The following is a 19263-nucleotide window of genomic DNA, read 5'->3' on the forward strand; positions in this document are numbered from 1 at the left end:
TATCAGGTCCAGACTGAATGCTAGAGGAGACAAGCTGACAGGGCCCTTGGGGCAAAACAATCAATGCCCAGGCTTGAAATGTAACAGAGTATGGAAAAGTGCTGGCTTTTATGGCAGAACTCACCTCTGGTCTGATCTGTGCACAACATAGCTGCAAATCATTAGCTTATAAGTGACTTACTTGCCTTCAAATGCAATCAGCCCTCAGTGCCATTATGGTACGATGCATTTCCTCTATAGGGAGATGTATTTCTTCCTCATTACAGCTAATGACAATGAGAGGCAGCCCTAGAGATGCATTTAGGATGTATGAGATATCCTTTAGGGCTGAAATCACAGGGGAGAAATAGGTTTGCTTGGCAGGGTATTGACACTGCTATAGAGCAATACCCTGGGGCCTTTGCAATGTTCTTAGCAGGGCTGCTCCTGCACAAAGACCTGTTCTGGGTATATTACCATTTATACTATTTATGTGATTTTTTTTTATATGACGGCTCAAGAGGCAATCTTAAAGACCTATTTTCTATTACTGTTTCATCTCCTGGGTATAATAGTCAGAAATATGCCATATTGTTAGGTACATTTTGGCTGAGTTCATACCAATTCACTTCAGGAGTCAGCTGAGGTGCCCCTGTGGTTTAAAAATTTAATTTTCCAGAAGGAGAAAGGGGTCAGGTCAGATTATCCCAAAAGATAAAGAGTTTAAGTTTCTGTACCCACTTTGTTACAGCTTCTATTCCCTGCACACTGATAGGAAAATTCAAATAGCCTATTGATGCAAGCTAGTCAGACTTGGCCTCTTTCCTCAAGTGAAGGTGGGGGTGGGGATGGGGGAAGAGGGAGGCAGGGAACACTTGGACAGAAAGAGCATAAGGTGTAATGGTACAACCACCAAAGGAATTGTACTAATATGGGTGTATGCTCCTATTTGCTTAGCTTACGAGCAGTGCAATTGTAAAGCATCCTTGAATTAAGTTTAAGCAAGACGAGGTGGGATAGGAGATGAAGAAATGGGCCACTCCTTCCCGTTCTGCTAGTTCCAAGAGGATCCTCCTATGGACCTTGGCATATCCCAGGATCATGCTAACAAGCTTGGGCTCCAGTTGGCTATATCAAAGAAATACATAAGTCTTCACAGTATCCTTCATTTTACTATTAAGAAACTATATTTCAAAGGCAGCATAATATGGGAGATAAAGGGCTAGCCCTTAAGTCAGGAAGCCGAGGGTTCAGGTTCAGCAACTGACATATACTAGCTCTGTGACCACAGACAAACGATTTAACTTCTGAGCACCAGGGAAATTCTCCCGTACTCTGGAATTAATATAGGTTGCTGATCTTACACTGGTGAAGGAAGATTTCACCCTGGAAGTTTCCAATAACTATGAAACCATAGGTTTTGACCCAAAGGAAAAAAAATACATTTAGGTAAATTCCTTGGGACATCCTCCTTTGATCTATAAGCAAAAGATTATGGCCATGTAATATGCAAATAATGACCTTCTTCTTTGGAGAAGGAAATGGCAAACTACTTCAGCATCTTTGCCAAGAGAACCATATGAACAGCATTGGTGTGGGATGGTCCAAAGACTCATGAAGAGTCAGATACAAGACTGAACAGCAAAACAACAACAACCACCTTGCATTTACATAATAATTCTTATGCAAAGTATTTTTATATAAATTACTTGATCTGTTCTTCACAACCAGTACGTAAAGCAGGCAAACAGGCTATCATGATTCCCTTTTCACAAAAGATGTCCCATGTATTTTACACAGAGATTAAGTTAAGTGCCCCAGGTTAGTTAACATAGCTAATTTGTTACAGAGCTCAGATAAGAACTCAGATCTGCTGGCTTCCAATCCTGTACTGTTCTCTCTATAACCAGTGGAGAGGGATGAATGGAGCTTCCTTTTCCTTTAGGAAAAGGTCATAGGTCAGAGCTAAGTGGTTCCACATAGCCTTGTTTCCTTTGAGAATATTTTTTCCTTAAGAAGCTGGCTCCTCTTTTTGGCTTTGGTTTTAGAATTTTAAGGATAAACCACTGCTACAACTGATTAACTGGTTCATAAGCTTGTTAGCATGATCTGGGATATGCTAAGGTACATAGGAGGACCAGCTGAGAACCCCCTGATTCACTGGTGGAAGAGGAAAGAAAGTTCTGCCTTGGAGGACAGAGTATCTCCATGCTTTCTAGTAGTGGTGGGATTAAATACCACACACACACACACACACACACAAAAACATATGCATGTATATATATATATATTTATATATTTGTGTGTATATATATCTTCCACTTTATAGAAGTAAAAATAAATGAAGAAAAGCAGGCCACCACATTTATAAGGAGATGAAAAGATAGAGTGCCATCTTCTCCTGGCTGGCTTTTGTTACTAAGTCCAGACCCCAAAGCAATATCTGCTCCTGATAAAGAGGATGGTGTTGCTTCTCCAACTTCACACTTTTCTCCATTTCTCAGTTTCAGAGGTTACGGCACAGGATGATTAAATAACAAGAAAAAAAACTGAGCAAGCTAAGAGAGAGATGGGGGCAGAGAGTGAAAATAGGCCAAGGAATGAGGGAAGACTTCTTTCTCAGAGAGGGCCTGAGTACCAGATTGATTAAAAGGAAAACTGTGCACCATTCCATTCCCACTCTTACCCTCAAACCCCCAAAATTACAACTGTGGAGCTGAGGAATCATGAGTAGGTATGAAATAAGAATAACTACCTCTAATTCCTTAGCAATGTTTACCATACTTGAGAAATCAGGGAGGCCTGCTCCCAAACTGTATAATGACAACCTTTAGAGTTTTCAGTGGCTTATTTGGGGGCCAAATCCCAACACTATGTATAAAGTTTCATTGCTCTAATTAAAGGAGATCTCACCTAAACATTTTAGTAAAATGAGTAAGTCAGGGATTCTGACACTTGCCCATCTTGGTATGGGTACTGTAACCTTCAAGTTCACTAGCATAATACTCAGGGCAAACACTGCAACCCGTCAGCAAAGATGGAGGAGAACTTTTCACTGGTCGGATAAAAGGGGTGACAGTCAGGAAATCATAGGGAGAGAGGAATGGGGGGATGAAGAAAGAAATACAATAATATTTTACATTTGTCTAGCATTGTAAGCTCTCCAAAGCATATACACATTGTCTGATTGCATCTCCTTAACATCGAGGTTGAAGGGGAGAAATGACTAGAAAAGAGATATAAGAATAGAGAGAAACACAGGCAGTACTGAAGGGAGAAAGGGAAAGAGAAAGGATAAAGATTAAGAGGCAAAAGACAGAGAGAGGGAGATGAATACAAACAAAATATGAAGATAGGAATCTCTTTAGGAAATCTTCCTTGACCCCAGAAAAGATGCTCATGTGTTAACATTTTCCTGTGGAGATAATTCATCTGTATCAATCAATACCTTAGTGATCTATACAAGCACTGTTTCTAGGAATTTTATGAAAGAAGTTGCTTAAAAAGGAAAAAATAGTGACTAATTCTGCTGACTTGGCTCCTAGAATGGAGAAGGAACTCCAGCTCATGTCATATGAGAATCGACTCAGGCACCTGGGAATGTTTAGCCCGGAGAAAATTTGGGGTGGGGGAAAGTACATGACGACATTCTTCGAATGGGTGAAGGGCGGCCAACTGGAAGAAGGACTACATTTCCTCCTAGCATGAGGGGGCAGAAATAGGAGCAATGGATAGAAGACGCAAATTTAAGATATTTAACAATCAAAACTAACAAAATCAGATCTGGCTACCACAGGAGATCATGGGTTCCTTATCACTACAGTCTTTGAGCATAGTTTGGATGACCCTTTGTCAGGTATGCTGAAGAATGGATCTTCTCCAGGTTGGAGCAGATGTCTATTGAGGTCCCTTCCAACTTGGAAATTCTATAACCAAGGATTCTCCACAGTGAAAGAACAAAGTCTTATGAAATGGAAAATCAACATCACAATCAATACTGTAATAAAAATCCTCTTTCCATCTCCTCAAGGCCATAGGCTGTCTATTCCTCTATGCTCTCCCAAGTGCCTGTAATAGTGAATGCAAACATGGTAGGTTATCAAAAAACAGAAACACACACACAAACATACACACACTGAATCAATCAATGTGTCTCCTTAAGGTCACAGTAGCAAGTTTTGAAGCAGAACATTCTGATTTGGGTTCAAAACCGTGGTATTCAGGCAAAGAAAAAGGTAGTGAAAATATTTTTTCATTCACAGGGCAAGAATGAATTTTAAAGTGACCTGGCTATGACAATGAGCACATATACATGAGCTTATTCATATACATGAATGTGTCGACCACATTCTCCGGTAGGTCACCTGACTTTGGCCTATCATTTGACTCTTGTTGCTAAATATTTAATTTGCTAATTCCAAACTCTATAGTAACCTAGGAGTATTCTTGATAACATATTCCTTAATAAATTTGAAATTTCTTCTTATTAATTTGAGCTCCCACTCCAATTCATGAAACACTAATTAATCTAATGAAGTTGAGAAGCCTCCTTTGCCACTAGAAATTATTTTACTCATCTATATTTAAATAAATATTTAAAATGATTAAATATTCATATAATTAACAAATGAGATAAATATTGCCTTTAAAGTCTCCTCAAACCCTCAAAATAACAATAGCTGATTCCTCTGCACTTTTCTGGAAACTTGGGTCTCAAGGCATTCATCTCACTCCAGATAAACGATTAAAGTCTATGAAGGATCTTCATATTCATCTTCAATAGTAGTCCCTTCTCTGCTTTCTTTTTAATAAACACAGGAAAATCTCTCCCCAAATACACTGTGCTGCTAGATCCTTACAGACCACACTAAGTTCTTTTACAGGATTTCCTCATAAAATAACAAGACACTTTCCATTAAAAATACCAACTAAAACAAAGCCTCCCTCCTCACATCCTCTCTCTTCTTTCCAGTTCTTCCTATAGTGCCTGGCATACACTAGGCACTTAAAAAGTGTTTGTTGACTGGCTGACTGTCACACAGATCTTAACTGGTTATTGGATCAAAAAAAAAAAAGAACAATTTATCCCTTATTCCTTGGGGAGAGGTGCTTCACAGCAAACCATTTCTTCCATTCAATCAGTCCCTCTTAACCATCCATCAAACTGTCCTTTTCCCAACATGACAGCTTAACTTTTAAAGCCACAGTAACAGTATCTGAGGTCCTTCTTCTTGGTTCTTAAAGAGACAGTAGCAGTTTCCATGAGCTATGCATACAAAAGAGAAGTTACAATGAAATAGCTGGAGAGTATTGAGATGAGGAAAGTCAAGATGGTGATGAGCCTCAAGAGTATGCAGTATGACAAATAGTCAAAGGAACTAGAGAAGATATTTCAAAAAAGAAATATACAAGCTGTCTTCAAGTACATAAAGGACTACCACACTGAAAAGAGATGAGATATTTTACTTGGCTTCAGAGGGCAGAATTATACAACAACAACAACAGTAATGATAATAATAGCTACTATTCTATAGCACTTATGATGTGCTGGGTAATCTGCTATGTGCTTTACAATTATTATCTCATTTGGTCCTCACAACAATCCTGGGAGGCAGGGGTTATTATTACCCCCATTTTACAGATGAGGAAACTGAGGTAAACAGGGATTCAGTGACTTGCTCAGTGTCACATAGGTAGGAAGCTTCTGAGGCCAAATTTCAACTCAGTTTGGCCTGACCCAGACCCTTGCTCTATCCACTGTGCCACCTAGATGCATTATAAACAATGTGTAGAAGTTGCAGACCAATTTGATCCTGTAATACCACTTCTAGGTCTGTATCCCAAAGAGATCATAAAAATGCGAAAAAGACCCAAAAGTACAAAAATATTTATAGCAGCTCTTTCTGTGGTGGTCATCAATTGGAAATTGAGGGGATGACCATCAATTGGGGAATGGCTGAACAAATTGTAGTACATGAATGTAATGGAATACTATTGTGCTATAAGAAATGATGAGCAGGCAGACTTCAGAAAAACCTGGAGAGATTTATATGAACTGATGCTGAGTGAAGTGAGCAGAACCAGAAGAACATTGTACACAGTAACAGCCACAGTGTGAGATGACTAACTTTCATACACTTGGCTCTTCTCAGGAAATCTAAGACAACTCCAGAAGATTCCTGATGGAAAATGTTATCCACATCCAGAGAAAGAACTATGGAATTAGAATGCAGATCAAAGCACACTATTTGATCTCTCTCTTTTGTTTTTGTTTCTTTTTTCTCGTGGTTCCTCCCATTCATTCTAATACTTCTTTACAACATGAATAATGTGAATATGTTTAATATGAATGCATATGTAGAGCCTATATCAGATTGCACATTGTCTTGGGGAGGGGGGAGGAGAGGGAGGGGGAGAAAACTGAAAACTCAAAAGCTTATGGAAGTGAATGTTGAAAACTAAAAATAATTAAATTAAAAATTAAAAAAAAAAGAAGTTGCTGACCAAATTAGGCTTGATATAAGCGAAGGACAGCACAAAGCCTGGGAAATATGTAGTCAGTTACATATACAAAATAAAAAAATAAATCTCAAACAGAGAATTAAGGTAGAGAGTAAGGCTTCGCTATATTTCCACTTGGTTTTTGTTGTTCTTGCCTCTCTCCTTTCATTTCTATGGGACACCCAAAGGATACTGGAGATCTGAGGAAAACTGGGGAGTTTTGTACTCACAGAGTTTGCTAAAAAGGTTGCCACTGAATGTAACTCAGGAATGTAATTTGGCCTTGAAAAATTAAAAAGGAATTATATGGACTCAATGCTAAGTCAGATAGAAGACTGGGAAAAAGATGTGATCCAGTTAAGTAAGAGGAAGTAGGGTCAAAGGAAGATCCGATGCCCACAGGTTCCATGTAGTTGGTTGGTTATTCTGTGTTCCACAAGACAATGATGCCGCTTAGAGTCTAAGCCTCTAAGTGCTCATAGATCCCTTGACTAATGGTGAAATAGCACCTAAGTTTCCCCCCTAGTATGAATACTCTATTAGAAAGGGACTTCCTTTCTCACTGAAAGAGCTGAAGCTTAAGTTATAGGGCTCCAAGCAGAAAGAGATAGCAGAATCCACTCCTCTTTTGGAAAAGAGGTAAACTCTTAACTGATGACTCCAGCTAAAGGGAAAGGCTGATAGCAAAGAGCTTTACAATCACATGCCTAACAGGCAGCACAAGATCAGTGGAGCAATGCCCAGCACTTATTATACTCAGCAGCAACCACAAGACTAGTAATAATAGCATAGAGACATCACCAGAAGTCAATCACCATCCTATGTTGTCAAAGCTATAGGTTCTTCTTCCATGTGTGAGATCTGACCGTTAAGTGTTCCCAATCTGTAAGCTTATCCACATATTCCCTAAGCGTATCCACTCTTCTCAACAGATACGTATGTACAGGCATACCTCATTTTATTGCACCTCACTTTACTGAACTTTGCTTTATTGTACTTTGCAGATATTGTGTTTTTTACAAATTGGTTTGCAGCAACCCTGCATCCAACAAGTCTATCAATGCCATTTTTCCAACAGAATGTGCTCACATCATATCTCTGTGTCACATTTTGGTAATTCTCACAATATTTCAAATTTTTCATCATTATCATATATGTTATGGTGATTTATGATCAGTGATCTTTGATGTTACTACTGTAATTGTTTTGGGCCGCCATGAACCACTCCCATATAAGACAAAGAACTTAATCAATAAATTGCGTATGTTCTGATGGCTTAACTAACCATCATTCCCTCATCTCATCTCTCTCCCATCCTCTCACTATTCTCTGAGACACAAAAATACTGAAGAATATTACATAAACTTAGTTGATAAAACAGTGGCAAGGTTTGAGAGAATTGACTCCAATTTTGAAATAAGTTCTATTGTGGGTATAATGCTATGAAAAGGCATCACATGCTACAGAGAAATCTTTTGTGAAAGGAAGAGTCAATTAATGTGGCAAACTTCATTGTTATCTTATTTCAAGAAATTGCCATAACTCCCCAACCTTCAGCAACCATCACCTTATTTAGTCAGCAGCCATCAACATAGAGGCAAGACCCTCCACCAGGAAAAAGATTATGACTCTCTGAAGGCTCAAATGATGGTTAGTATTTTTAGCAACAAAGTATTTTTAATTAAGGTACATACATTTTTAGACATAATACTATTGCACGCTTCCTAGACTATAGTATAAATACAACTTTTATATGCACTGAGAAACCAAAAAAATTTGTGTGACTCACTTTATTGCAATATTTGCTTTATTGCAGCGGTCTGGAACCAAAACTGTAATATCTCCAAGGTATGCCTGTGCTTGTGGAAGAATATGCCCCCGGCTTATGGGGAAAATATTACGTCCTCTGGCTTTGTTGTAAAAGTAAACACTTTAGTGGAGGCTCATAAGCTATGGTTTTCAGTGGCTGTGGAATCAGAGAGAGAATTGAACTTGAAATATTTTTTCTGGGGGATGGAGAGGAGTAGTTTCCAGTGTTACACAAGGAAAACTTTCCTAATACTTAGAACTGTACTATCAAAAAGGCTTTGGGAAATAGTGGGTTCTTTCTGTCTCTGTCTTATCTTTATCTCTCTCTGTTTTTCAAAGACTAGATGACCACTTTTAACTTGTAGAAAGGATTCTTATTTAGGAATAGATTGATCCAAATAGCCTCTGAGCTTTCTTCCAATTCTGACATTGATTGAGTAGGAAGAGGATGGTGGTGATTTTAAGACAATTTCAAGGATATTACTTAACCCTCTGCAACAAGTACAGAGAAAGTACATTAGAATAGCCTAACTTGAAAACTAACAGTAAAGACCTGGGTAGTATATTTTCAGTTTTCTGGAAATGGAAAGAGGGAAACATCTGAGGGTTTAGCAAAACTGAATTTTATCCCCATGAAGCTACCAAATTTAAGCAGGGTCACCAAATTACAAATTGGAGAAACAGATGCTCAGGGTCCTTCCTTTGCCCGTCAGCCCTCACACCTAGCTAGCCACGTCATCTGATACAGCACTTTCTAAGCCAGGCACAGACAAGGTCAACCTATCAGCTCTCTTCTTAATTCATTAGCACAAGTGAAAGCTGGCAATTAGTCTCTATTCTACCATGCATATTTTTTTAACCTCATCTTACTATGGAAGTAAGTCTATACTCATTTCAAAGAAGATAAATTCCTTTCACCCATAGTAACTGGTTATGAACTAAATACTAGAATCTAAAACTAGCAAATATATTCACATATTACCTTATGCTTTCATCTCCAATTTCCCAGAGATGTAGCCATGAAAGAGACTGAAGAAAAACTTATTTCCCATTACCGTCTATTATATATTAAAACCCTCTAACAACGAATCAGGATTTTTGGGTGGGAAGGCACTTTCTGAATCATTTAAAATTAGGCTCATTAATCTTACAAATGAAGAAACTGAACCAAAAAAAGTAGAAAAAGCTGCTTAAGGTGACACAACTTATGGCAGAACTGGGATTAGAATATGGGTTTCCTGACTCTCAATCCAATTAATGTTCTTTACACAAAACCAATGGTAGACTTGCAGAGATGGTGGACTACAGTATGGAACATTGCATATGCATCTTTGTTAGAAGTAACAATTTGTTAAGTGGTGGAGAGGAGGATATATCTGGAAATGAAGATGATATGAAATAAGAGACATCAATAAACATTTAAAACAAGAAAGAATACTACATGCTAGACGCCATAAACAAAAACAAAATACACATGGCACATTTATTCCTAAATCCAATTTTCAAATAAATCAAATTAAATAGATTCTATATCCTCCCTCAGTAATTTTCTCTGGAATTCAGCATATTTGGTGCACTTAAGAGACGTGATGTAGTAAAAAGAGTACAGGGCTTAGAAGGGCAAGAATCATGACAGACGGGTTCCCACCTAAATTCTAGCATTTATTAGCTGTAAGTCCATGAGAAAGGCTCATTTTACTTTTGTTGAGACTCAGTTTCCTCATCTGTAAGTGGGGATAGTAATGCTATCCGATTTAACACAAATGAATCCGGACTTGGAGTCAGAGGCTCCTTGGGTCCCAAATCCCAGCTTTGACACTTAATAGTTGAGTGTGAGCATAGGCAAGGCACTTCTAACATCAACTCTCAATATTACTTTGCTTTATTTATTTTTTCCTAATCATTAAATATGAGATGCAGTAAGAGACTTCAGGGATCACATGCCAGTGACTAGACTGGTTAAACCAGGAGTCCAACAGAATAAAAGTTTTTGTGAGAAAGCTTAGCCCACACCTCACTTATCTGAAAACTTATAGGCTGAGTTCAGAAAAATGGATTTTAATTCAGTCAAACCCCAAAGGACAAAGCTAATAAATTACAGTAACTACATCAGACTCTCTAAGCAGATTTTGAAGTTGGCTAAAGAGCGATAAACACAGGATAAAAGTTACTTGGCTCCCTTGCAAATTCTGAGGACGACCAGTTAGCCTACAGTAAGTACTTCAGAGAGGCAAGTTTCTTACCTACTTTCCCGAATGGCCGCAGAAAAGGAGATAAAACAGTTTCGGAGAATGCCCTTTTCATTTTAAAGGGTCCCTGAGGAAAAATCCCCAAATTAGGGCTGCCAAAAAGCTGTCACTTTGTGATTTGTTATGCAGTTTCAGCATTTAAAAGGTTGATATGCATTACTACAACTACACTTCAGATATAATCCCACCAAGTGTTGGAAGGGTGCCAGGATTATACAACACAAGAAGTAGGTTTTTCCTCAGACTTAAAATGGTAGCTTTCTGCTTCAGCTCATCCCAGGTTAAAATTACAGATGTCCAACTTTAACCTTTAAAAACTCATTTTATTAAAATAAGAGTTCAAGTAAATTGAAAAGGGAAAGAGGAATCTACTCCTTAGGAACAGTAGAACTTCATGCCTCCTTTCCTCCAATCACAAAAGGCTACTTTTCCATGTAAACTCTTCAGGGTAAGGAACAGAACAAATCTCTCTCCTCTTGTTCAGCTTATCTACATACAACCCTTGAGTTTATTTAACAGCTCAGACTGCCCTTAGCAACACAGGTTGGCTTCTTGAGAAACTTGTTTCAGACAGACAGTTTGAAGTGACAATAACAGACCATTTGAACAGAAAATTGATTATATTCCTATAACAAAGTAAAAAAAATTCAAAATACTATTTTACAAAAGACAAATTAAAGTACATTATACAAAGTACTTTGTTATATGTAATACAATATACTTGAGTTATTTGGCTGATAGGTTATAAAGACCAAGAGAATCATTCACTCTGACTTTAAATAAACAAAATATTGCACAGTCCAAATGTATGGAAACAGTAATTCTCTTTTTCTATATTTGAGGAAAGAAATAAGAATTTACATGCCATATGCTTTTTTATTTAAAACAAATATCTGATCATCACAAAAACCCTATGAGCTAGGTGCTATTTTCCCCATTTTACAGTTAAGGAAACTGAGGCAAAGAGAAGTTAAGTGACCTGTCTAGGGTCACAGGGCTATTAAGTGTCCAAGGTCAGATCTGAACTCATGTCTGTCTTCCTGATGGTCATTAGTTACCTCTATCTTCCATCTCACTAAAGCTGATTTCTCTAAGTTTGAATATTTTGAAAGCCATCTCTACCCCACTTCACTGTTTTATTGTTCTTAATGAAACTCCAATTTTACAATTTCCAATGCTAAATACAAAAAAGGACCTAATATAATAATTTGTTTTGCAACTCTCCTGTAATAATACTTCTATTACCCATGATTGTTTCTTAAACGCTGCCCCCAACAGTCTAGTAGACCGTTAAGCTTCATTAGGGCAGGGAATGTCTTTTCTAAACTTTTTATCTTTCCTAGTATTCAGTACAGAGCTCTGCCTCCAATCAGTGCTAACATATGTCACTTAAATGAATGCTGAATGGATGAAAGAATGTCTTATTTCAAACTGTGTTGCTATTTCAATGTTTTAAATGGGCTTTAGTGTTTTATGCTCAAATGAGTGGAGTTGCTGAACCCACCGGCAGTCAGATTTGTTTGCAGGGAGAAGTGTCTAACTACAAACAGACCATTGCCTATATATGGGCCCTAACATAGAGACTTGCTATATACTACATAGGCTCAACTGAATTTGTATAGATCTCAAAGACAATGGCATTTTACTCTTATTTGAAATCACAGTATCAAAGCTGGAAAGGATCTCAGAGAGGCACTGAGTCAAATCTCATTTTACAGATGACAAACCGAGGCACAGAGATGTTAAGAGATTTGTCTAGGGTTACACAACTGATAAGTAAGTGTCTGAGGCAGAATTCTAACAGATCTTCCTGACTCTGAGTTCAGAACTCAATGAGCTAATACAGGCAAGAGATTCTTGGCTTCATCCAAAGACATAGAATATAGGGCTTTGAGCTGCACTTGGGATAGGCATAACATTTTCCGTCTGTGAGCAGAAGTTTCTTCAGTGACAAGGGGTAGGACTATTTATTAAATAAGAGGCAAAGTTAATGGTAGCAGATACTTATCCCAGTCCAAAATATCATGGAAGAGAAATGAGGAGGTGGGCAAATAAATATTTACATACAAAGTTATTAAATTACATTGATATAATACTTTAATGTCTATAAGATACTTAGGTTAGCTCTATGAGGTACATAGTTTGAATACTATTCCCATTGTATAGATGAAGAACCTGAGGCATAGATAAGTTAAGTGACTTACTCAAGGTCATACAATTAGTAAATAACAAGTCCAAGAACGAAACTCCTAGCCTCTGACTTCAAAACCAATGATTTGTGTATAGTTAAGTATTTAAAAGTTAGGATGACGGGAGTGGATAGAAAGGATGGTATGAATAATTCTAAGAGCTAAGTTCTTCCTTCATAGAGCTTTTAAATAGTACTATTCATAAACAGTATACACACACACACATACAGAATGGTTTCAGTATTCATTCTATCACTTTCCTTTGTTATAGGGGGAAGTGCCAATAATCAGTGAAATGTCCAAAATACAACAAAAGAAAAGAGAAAGAGAAGTAAAGAGCTGGGATCATTAGATCCCATCATCAAGAGCTGACTGTGCAAAAATACTTTGTTTTAAAGAAAGGTACGTTCATAAACAGATATGTGTAAATCATTTACAAATCATTCCCCAGTGGCCTATATTCTAATATCAGAGATGATTTTTGAAAAATTATTACGGTTCAATTGGTATTTTCTTTCTAAGTTTGTACCCTAACGTTTACTCCCATCTTCTCAGTGAGTAGTTAAGAATCTGTACAGAAATGCTTAGATATACTACAGTTGCTACTATTTAAAAAAACAACCAATGAGGACTTTTTTAAAGTGAAGGATCCTTTCTCAAGCTGAATATATATCCCATAATTCTTCACAGGAATATTTACAAACATCTATGTTAATTTTCCCTTCTTAAATATTTGGTAGCTTTTGGGGACTTTTTAAAAAGAATTCTACTTATTTAAAGGGCAGAAGTGGGGTGTGATGGTCACAACTTGCTTCTGATGTCAGAGCTCCCTCCATGGTCCTGAGGGCTTTAGGGGAAGCCAAAACACCTCAACATGGTGCCCACTGGGGCATCCCAGTGAAGCTGGAGCCAGAGTCCTGCAGCTTGTAAGCTACACTTGTAACTGGCTGAAGCTACACTTGAGCCTGAAGGAAGGACAGAGTCGAAGGAAATACTCCCTGCTGAGCTGGACCAAGTCAGAGCCAGAGCCAGCAGAGCTGGGGATGCCTTTTAAAACAGGATATTCTGGAATGAACTTTTCCTTCTAGTAACAAAAGGACCCTTGTAATTGTTGAGCCCACTAAGAACTACTCTAAGGGAGAGAGGTGCAGGAGAAGAATCAAAATCTTGGATCAAGGAATGTTTCTATTCCAAATAGGATAAAGAAGGAAAGAAGGAAGAGAGGAAGGAAGGAAAGACGGAAGGAAGGCAGGCCGGAAGGAAGGAAGAAAGGAAGGGAGGGAAGAAGAAAGGATGGAAGGAGGAAAGGAAGGAAAGAAGAAAGGAAGAAAGGAAAGAAGGAGAGAAGGAAGGAAGAGAGGGAAAGGCTTTTGCTGGAAAGCTATGGTATCACTGGAGTGGATATTCACACATGTTCTATCATGAAGAAACAGTATACTGTATGTAAAACATGTATGCAGTATACAAACTGAGCATGGACAGTCATTAAAAAAAAACAGAAGAGAGTACATTTCAGCATCACTGGCAATCTTTTACACAGCATTAAAGCATGACAGTTAAGTTTTAATCAATAGGAAACATTATGATTAAGGTTTTCAGCTATGAGTGACACCAATGTTAGCACTTGCCCAGGAAGAACGTGAGGCAGCGGCTTCACTTACGTGGTTGATGAAGAGGCTCTTCCGTTTCTCTCTCACTGTGGAAACAAAAGATGCGACAGAAAGGTTACATTGCTAGAAACCACACTTCTCTCATGGGGCTGAGACGGGCTGAGCCTCTGCAGGATGGCACCATCCCTCACTGCTGCTCAAATACCACTTAAAGAAGAAGCTTCATTCCGTACTTGGCTGATGGGTGAAATCTTCACTTGGGATTGTACTCTCTGAAGCTGAAAGCATTAGACCAATAGCTGAGACCCGTATGGATGTGGAGGCAAACCAAGGAAGATGTAGAAAATGTTAACTAGATGAAGGAAGTCCTTGATTAAAAAATTATAAGCACTCATAAACTTTAAGTGGCTAACCAAAGACTATTTCTATCCCAACTAAAGGTAATATAACATAATAGATGGCATGTCTGTAGTGCTTTAAGGTTTGGAAAATGCTTTATATGTGTTATCTTATTTGATCCTTACCAAAATACTGTGAGGTAAATGATATTATCCCCATTTTAGAGATGAAGAAACTGAGACTGGAAGAGTTCAAATGACTTGCCGAAGGTCACACAGATAAGTTTGCATTCAGGACTTCTTGACTCCAAGACCATTACTCTATCCCACTATGCCAACTAATACCTTTAAAATTCTTTTCCAGACCAAGGAAATGAAAAAATTATGGGAGTATGAAGACACTCCTATGTTAGGATACAGGGCATACATTTAGAGACAATTATTGATCATGGAGGACAAGGATTTGACTTTGAAACATCCCCACTGGTGTTGCTTGCTGTATCTATTGTTATGTTAGCACAAAAGAAGACTTAAATAATACTAACAGAACTATGATTCTCTACTTCACCATCCTCACAGGACAGAGGACCCACTCACGTTTCTACAGAGAGATCCATTGAGTAGTGCTATACCACAAAGGGCTAAACCATTAGTGATCCACTGCCTTCAAAAAAATTTCAATGTGTCTCAAAATGTTGCTACCTCACCCAAGGAAGGAGGGGTAGGAATACAGGAGAGTTTCTGGAAATTAAAGCTGGGAGTTCCAAAGTATAATATAAATTAAAAAGAAGTTAGTTACTTTTGTACCTGTTTCTTCTCCCCCATTAGATTATAAATTCCTTGAATGTAGGGACAATGTCTCATTCAACTTTGTGGCCTGCACAGCATTAAATGTAGTAAACAGTTCAAAAACTTTGTTAAATTAGATTGAATTGTGGCAGAGGGAAACCAGATGCTATAGACAAGGTGATCCATTTCTAACATTCCAATTTTCAAGAAACGTTGTGATTCTGAGGAGACCAGAAATCAAATGCCATCTTTTCATTAAGCCTTCCTTGATGTCCTGAACTGGAAACCATTTTTGCTCAACCTGATCTCACAGTACTTTAAAATCTTCACACACATTGATCATATTCTAGTTTGTATTATATTTATCTGTAGAAGAAAAGCATCCTAAAGTGGTAGACAGCTAGCTCGCCTCCAAGTCAGGAACACCTGTGTTCAGGTCCTGCCCCCAGCATATACTGGCTATGTGACTCTAAGCAAGCCATTTATCCTCAGGGCTCTAAACCTGTGACATCAAGCTCACTTAGAAATGGAGACCACTAATCTGTACATAAGGACTCTTCAGGCAACATATTGACTTGGTGTAATAGTATCTGTCGTCTTATATTTTAATTTTGTCAAATATTCCCCAATTACATTTTAATCTGGTTCAGAGGCATTCAGGAGTGTTAGGTGCCCCCAGGACCCTGAATGTGACACCTCTGCTCCATGCATCTCACTAAGACCATATTTTGTAGAGAAGGCACTGTCAATCAATAAACATTTATTAATTTGTAAAGAAGGCACTGTCAATCAATAAACATTTATTAAGCACCTACAATGTGTCCTGCTTTGGCAGAAAGTATATCCCCTTCCAGAAACTCCCTGTACCAATGAGCTTCCTAGGGCATATCCTAGTCAATTAATCAAATAACTATAACTGAATACCTATTATTTGTAAGAGACTATGGGAAACACCAATAGATAACATATAATCACTTGCCTTGAAGAAACTTACAGAAAGTCAACTCAATTAAGGTAAATTAATCTACAAACTACCATATCAAGGTGAACAGGTGTTCTTTCAACTTCACACAGCCAAATTGTGTAAGGACAGTCTCCAGGAAGGAAGTGAATACAAAGAATCAGTATGGTGTCATCAAAAACAGATCATGACGTATTAAATTCATTTCCTTTTCTGAAAGGATTGCTAAACCAGTAGATGAGGGGAATCCTATGGATCTGGGTTACCTAGATTTTAGCAAAGCTTTTGATAAAGTCTATTATTCATGTGGAAAAATGGGAGATATCAATTAAAAGATAATACAATCATATGGATCCAGAATTTGTTAGATGGTCAGACTTAGAGAGTATTTGTTATTGGTTTAATGTCAAGTTGGGAGGAGGTCTCCAGTGGAGTGCCTTAGGTATCTGTGCTTGGCCCTGTGTTTTTCAGTTTTTATCAGTGACTTGGATAAAAACATAGACAGTATGTTCATCAAATCTGCAGATGACACAAAGCTGGAAGGGGTTGTTAACACAGTTAACTGTTAACACAGAATCAGGACCCAAGAGGATCTTGACAAACTAGGAGCATTGGGTTTAATAAGAACAACCACCACAACCACATTTATATCTTCCTATATGCCAGGCACTGCTAAACTAAGCACTTCACAATTGTAATCTTACTTAATCTAATTTATCTAATATGATGAAATTAAATAGGGGTAAATATAAAGTCTTATACTTGGGTTCAAAGAAAAAATAACTTCATTAGTTCAGAGTAGGAGAGGCATCATTAGAGGCCAGTTCTGAAAAAAAAATCTATAGTTTTTAGTGGACTATAAACTCACTATTAATTAGCAGTGGGATGCCAGTCAGTCAATAAACACTTAACAGATGCTTACTATGTGCTATGGCAGCCAAAAAAAGCTAATTGGTTTTTGGGCTATATTAAGAGAGACATAGCTTCCAGCAACAGGGAAGTGAGAGTCCACCATAGTCCACCCTCAACAGAATTCCTCCGGAGTCTTGTGCTCAGTTCTGGGTACAATGGCTTAAGAAGGGTATTAATGAGCTAGAAAGTATCCAAAAGAGTACAACTAGAACGGCAAATGGTGAGTTCGTGTCATATAAGAACTGGTTGAAAGAGCTCAGAATATTTAGCCTGGAGAAGTGAAGACTCAAGGGACATCTGATGGCTGTCTTCAAACATTTAAAGAAAAGGGGTTAACTTAAAAAAAAAACAAAAACGGATTAGATTTGTTCTGTTTGGCCCCAGAGGGCAGAACTGGGAAATTGAAAAGATACCAATTTATGCTTGAGATCAGGAAAATCTCCCTAACAATCAGAACTGTACAAAAGTGGAATGGGCTGCCTCATGGTAAGTTCTCCATCACCTCTCTCTTTTGAGGTCTTCAAGCAAGGGCTTGCCCAGTATGTTATAGTGAAGATTACTTTCATGTATGGTGGGTTAGATCAGAGAGATGACCACCAAAACCTTAAAACTCTTCAATTCTGTGACATATAAACATATATATGTGTGTGTTTATGTGTGTGAGATAGAGAGACAGATAGACAGGCAGACACAGAGAGAGAATTAATAAAATGACATGCAGGTAGGTCTGCATAAGAGAAAGGCAAAGTCAAAGGGAAGGTAAACATAACAAATCATCACATCCAGTCCTGAACACTACTCAGAGAGTGTTTGCTACCTAGGCAAGGATGGGTTGGCAGCTAGGTATTACAGTTCAGTGTTGAGTGAAGAAGACCTGAGTCTGAATCTTAATCTTGAAAATTTACTAGCTATAGTAAATCTCTAAAACTATAAATTACAAATGAGCTGCTGAGCTACACAGGAAGACAGAATTTCCATACTGGGTCATTCCCTACACCTTTGAAATCACAGGTTGGGACAAAGTTAATAAAATGAATAAGCATTCAGCACATGAATCACAGTAAAAACATGTAATATCCTACAGAAGGAGTTCTCAAAGCTCAGTCCTCAGATCCTTGGGAGTACCCATGACCCTTTCAGGAGATCTGTGACGTCAAAACTAAAATGTTACTTGCTTATTAAAATGTTCCTCCCTTTTCCAACCACATACCTGTGTGAGGCCAGATTTTCTTCATATGCTCCAACCAAAACAAGATATTGCAATAGATTGAATACTGAAGCAGATATAAGAATCCAGCTATCTTCCATTAAGCCAGACATTAAAGAGATTTGCAAAAATAAGCAAAACAACCACTCTTCTCACTAATATTTTTATTTGGAAAAACATTTATTTTTCATTAACATGTTATTTATGTTTTATTGTTAGTTTAAACCAGTAAAACTAATAAAAATTTTAGAATACTTATTACATATTGTACACTTTTATATTATATAATATATCATATTATATATTAATTATGTTATAGAACTTATAGATATACACAATCCACACAAACAAAAACTTTTTGGCATCCTCAATAATTTTTTAAAAAGTATAATGGGATTCTGAGACCAAAAAGTCTGACAATTCCTGTCCTACAGGAAACTTTTAAATTTCATTTCACCAAGTACCATTCTCCCAGTCCCAACAAAACCCACACATACTCATTAATGGATTATACAGGCTAAGATAGCATAGCCTAGTGGGTTGCCATTGTTTGAAGGACAGAGACAGACAAGCTTGTCATCTGAGGGCCCTCTTAGGAAGGCTCAGGCACCCTCTGGACTGCAGTTTGTCCAAAAGTATCCTAAATAATAACTCTTAACCTTTCTCACCATTTCTGTGAAAAGCTTTTAAGAGGTTACATTTTTCTACTAATCAATCTA

General features: G+C 37.8%; 1 protein-coding gene across 4 annotated transcripts in view; it reads right to left on the reverse strand.

Moving 5' to 3' along the window:
• The window catches only part of CCNY (cyclin Y), a 288024-nt gene that overhangs the window by 60842 nt on the left and 207919 nt on the right, over positions 1-19263 (reverse strand). For all 4 annotated transcript variants that reach the window (XM_027841625.1, XM_027841628.1, XM_027841626.1 and 1 more), the window contains exon 3: positions 14389-14423. In XM_027841625.1, coding sequence (XP_027697426.1) covers positions 14389-14423 — 35 coding nt within the window. The remainder of the gene's footprint in view (positions 1-14388; positions 14424-19263) is intronic.

Source organism: Vombatus ursinus, unplaced genomic scaffold (assembly GCF_900497805.2).
Source record: "Vombatus ursinus unplaced genomic scaffold, bare-nosed wombat genome assembly UNPS02014861.1, whole genome shotgun sequence".
NCBI classification, from domain to species: domain Eukaryota; kingdom Metazoa; phylum Chordata; class Mammalia; order Diprotodontia; family Vombatidae; genus Vombatus; species Vombatus ursinus.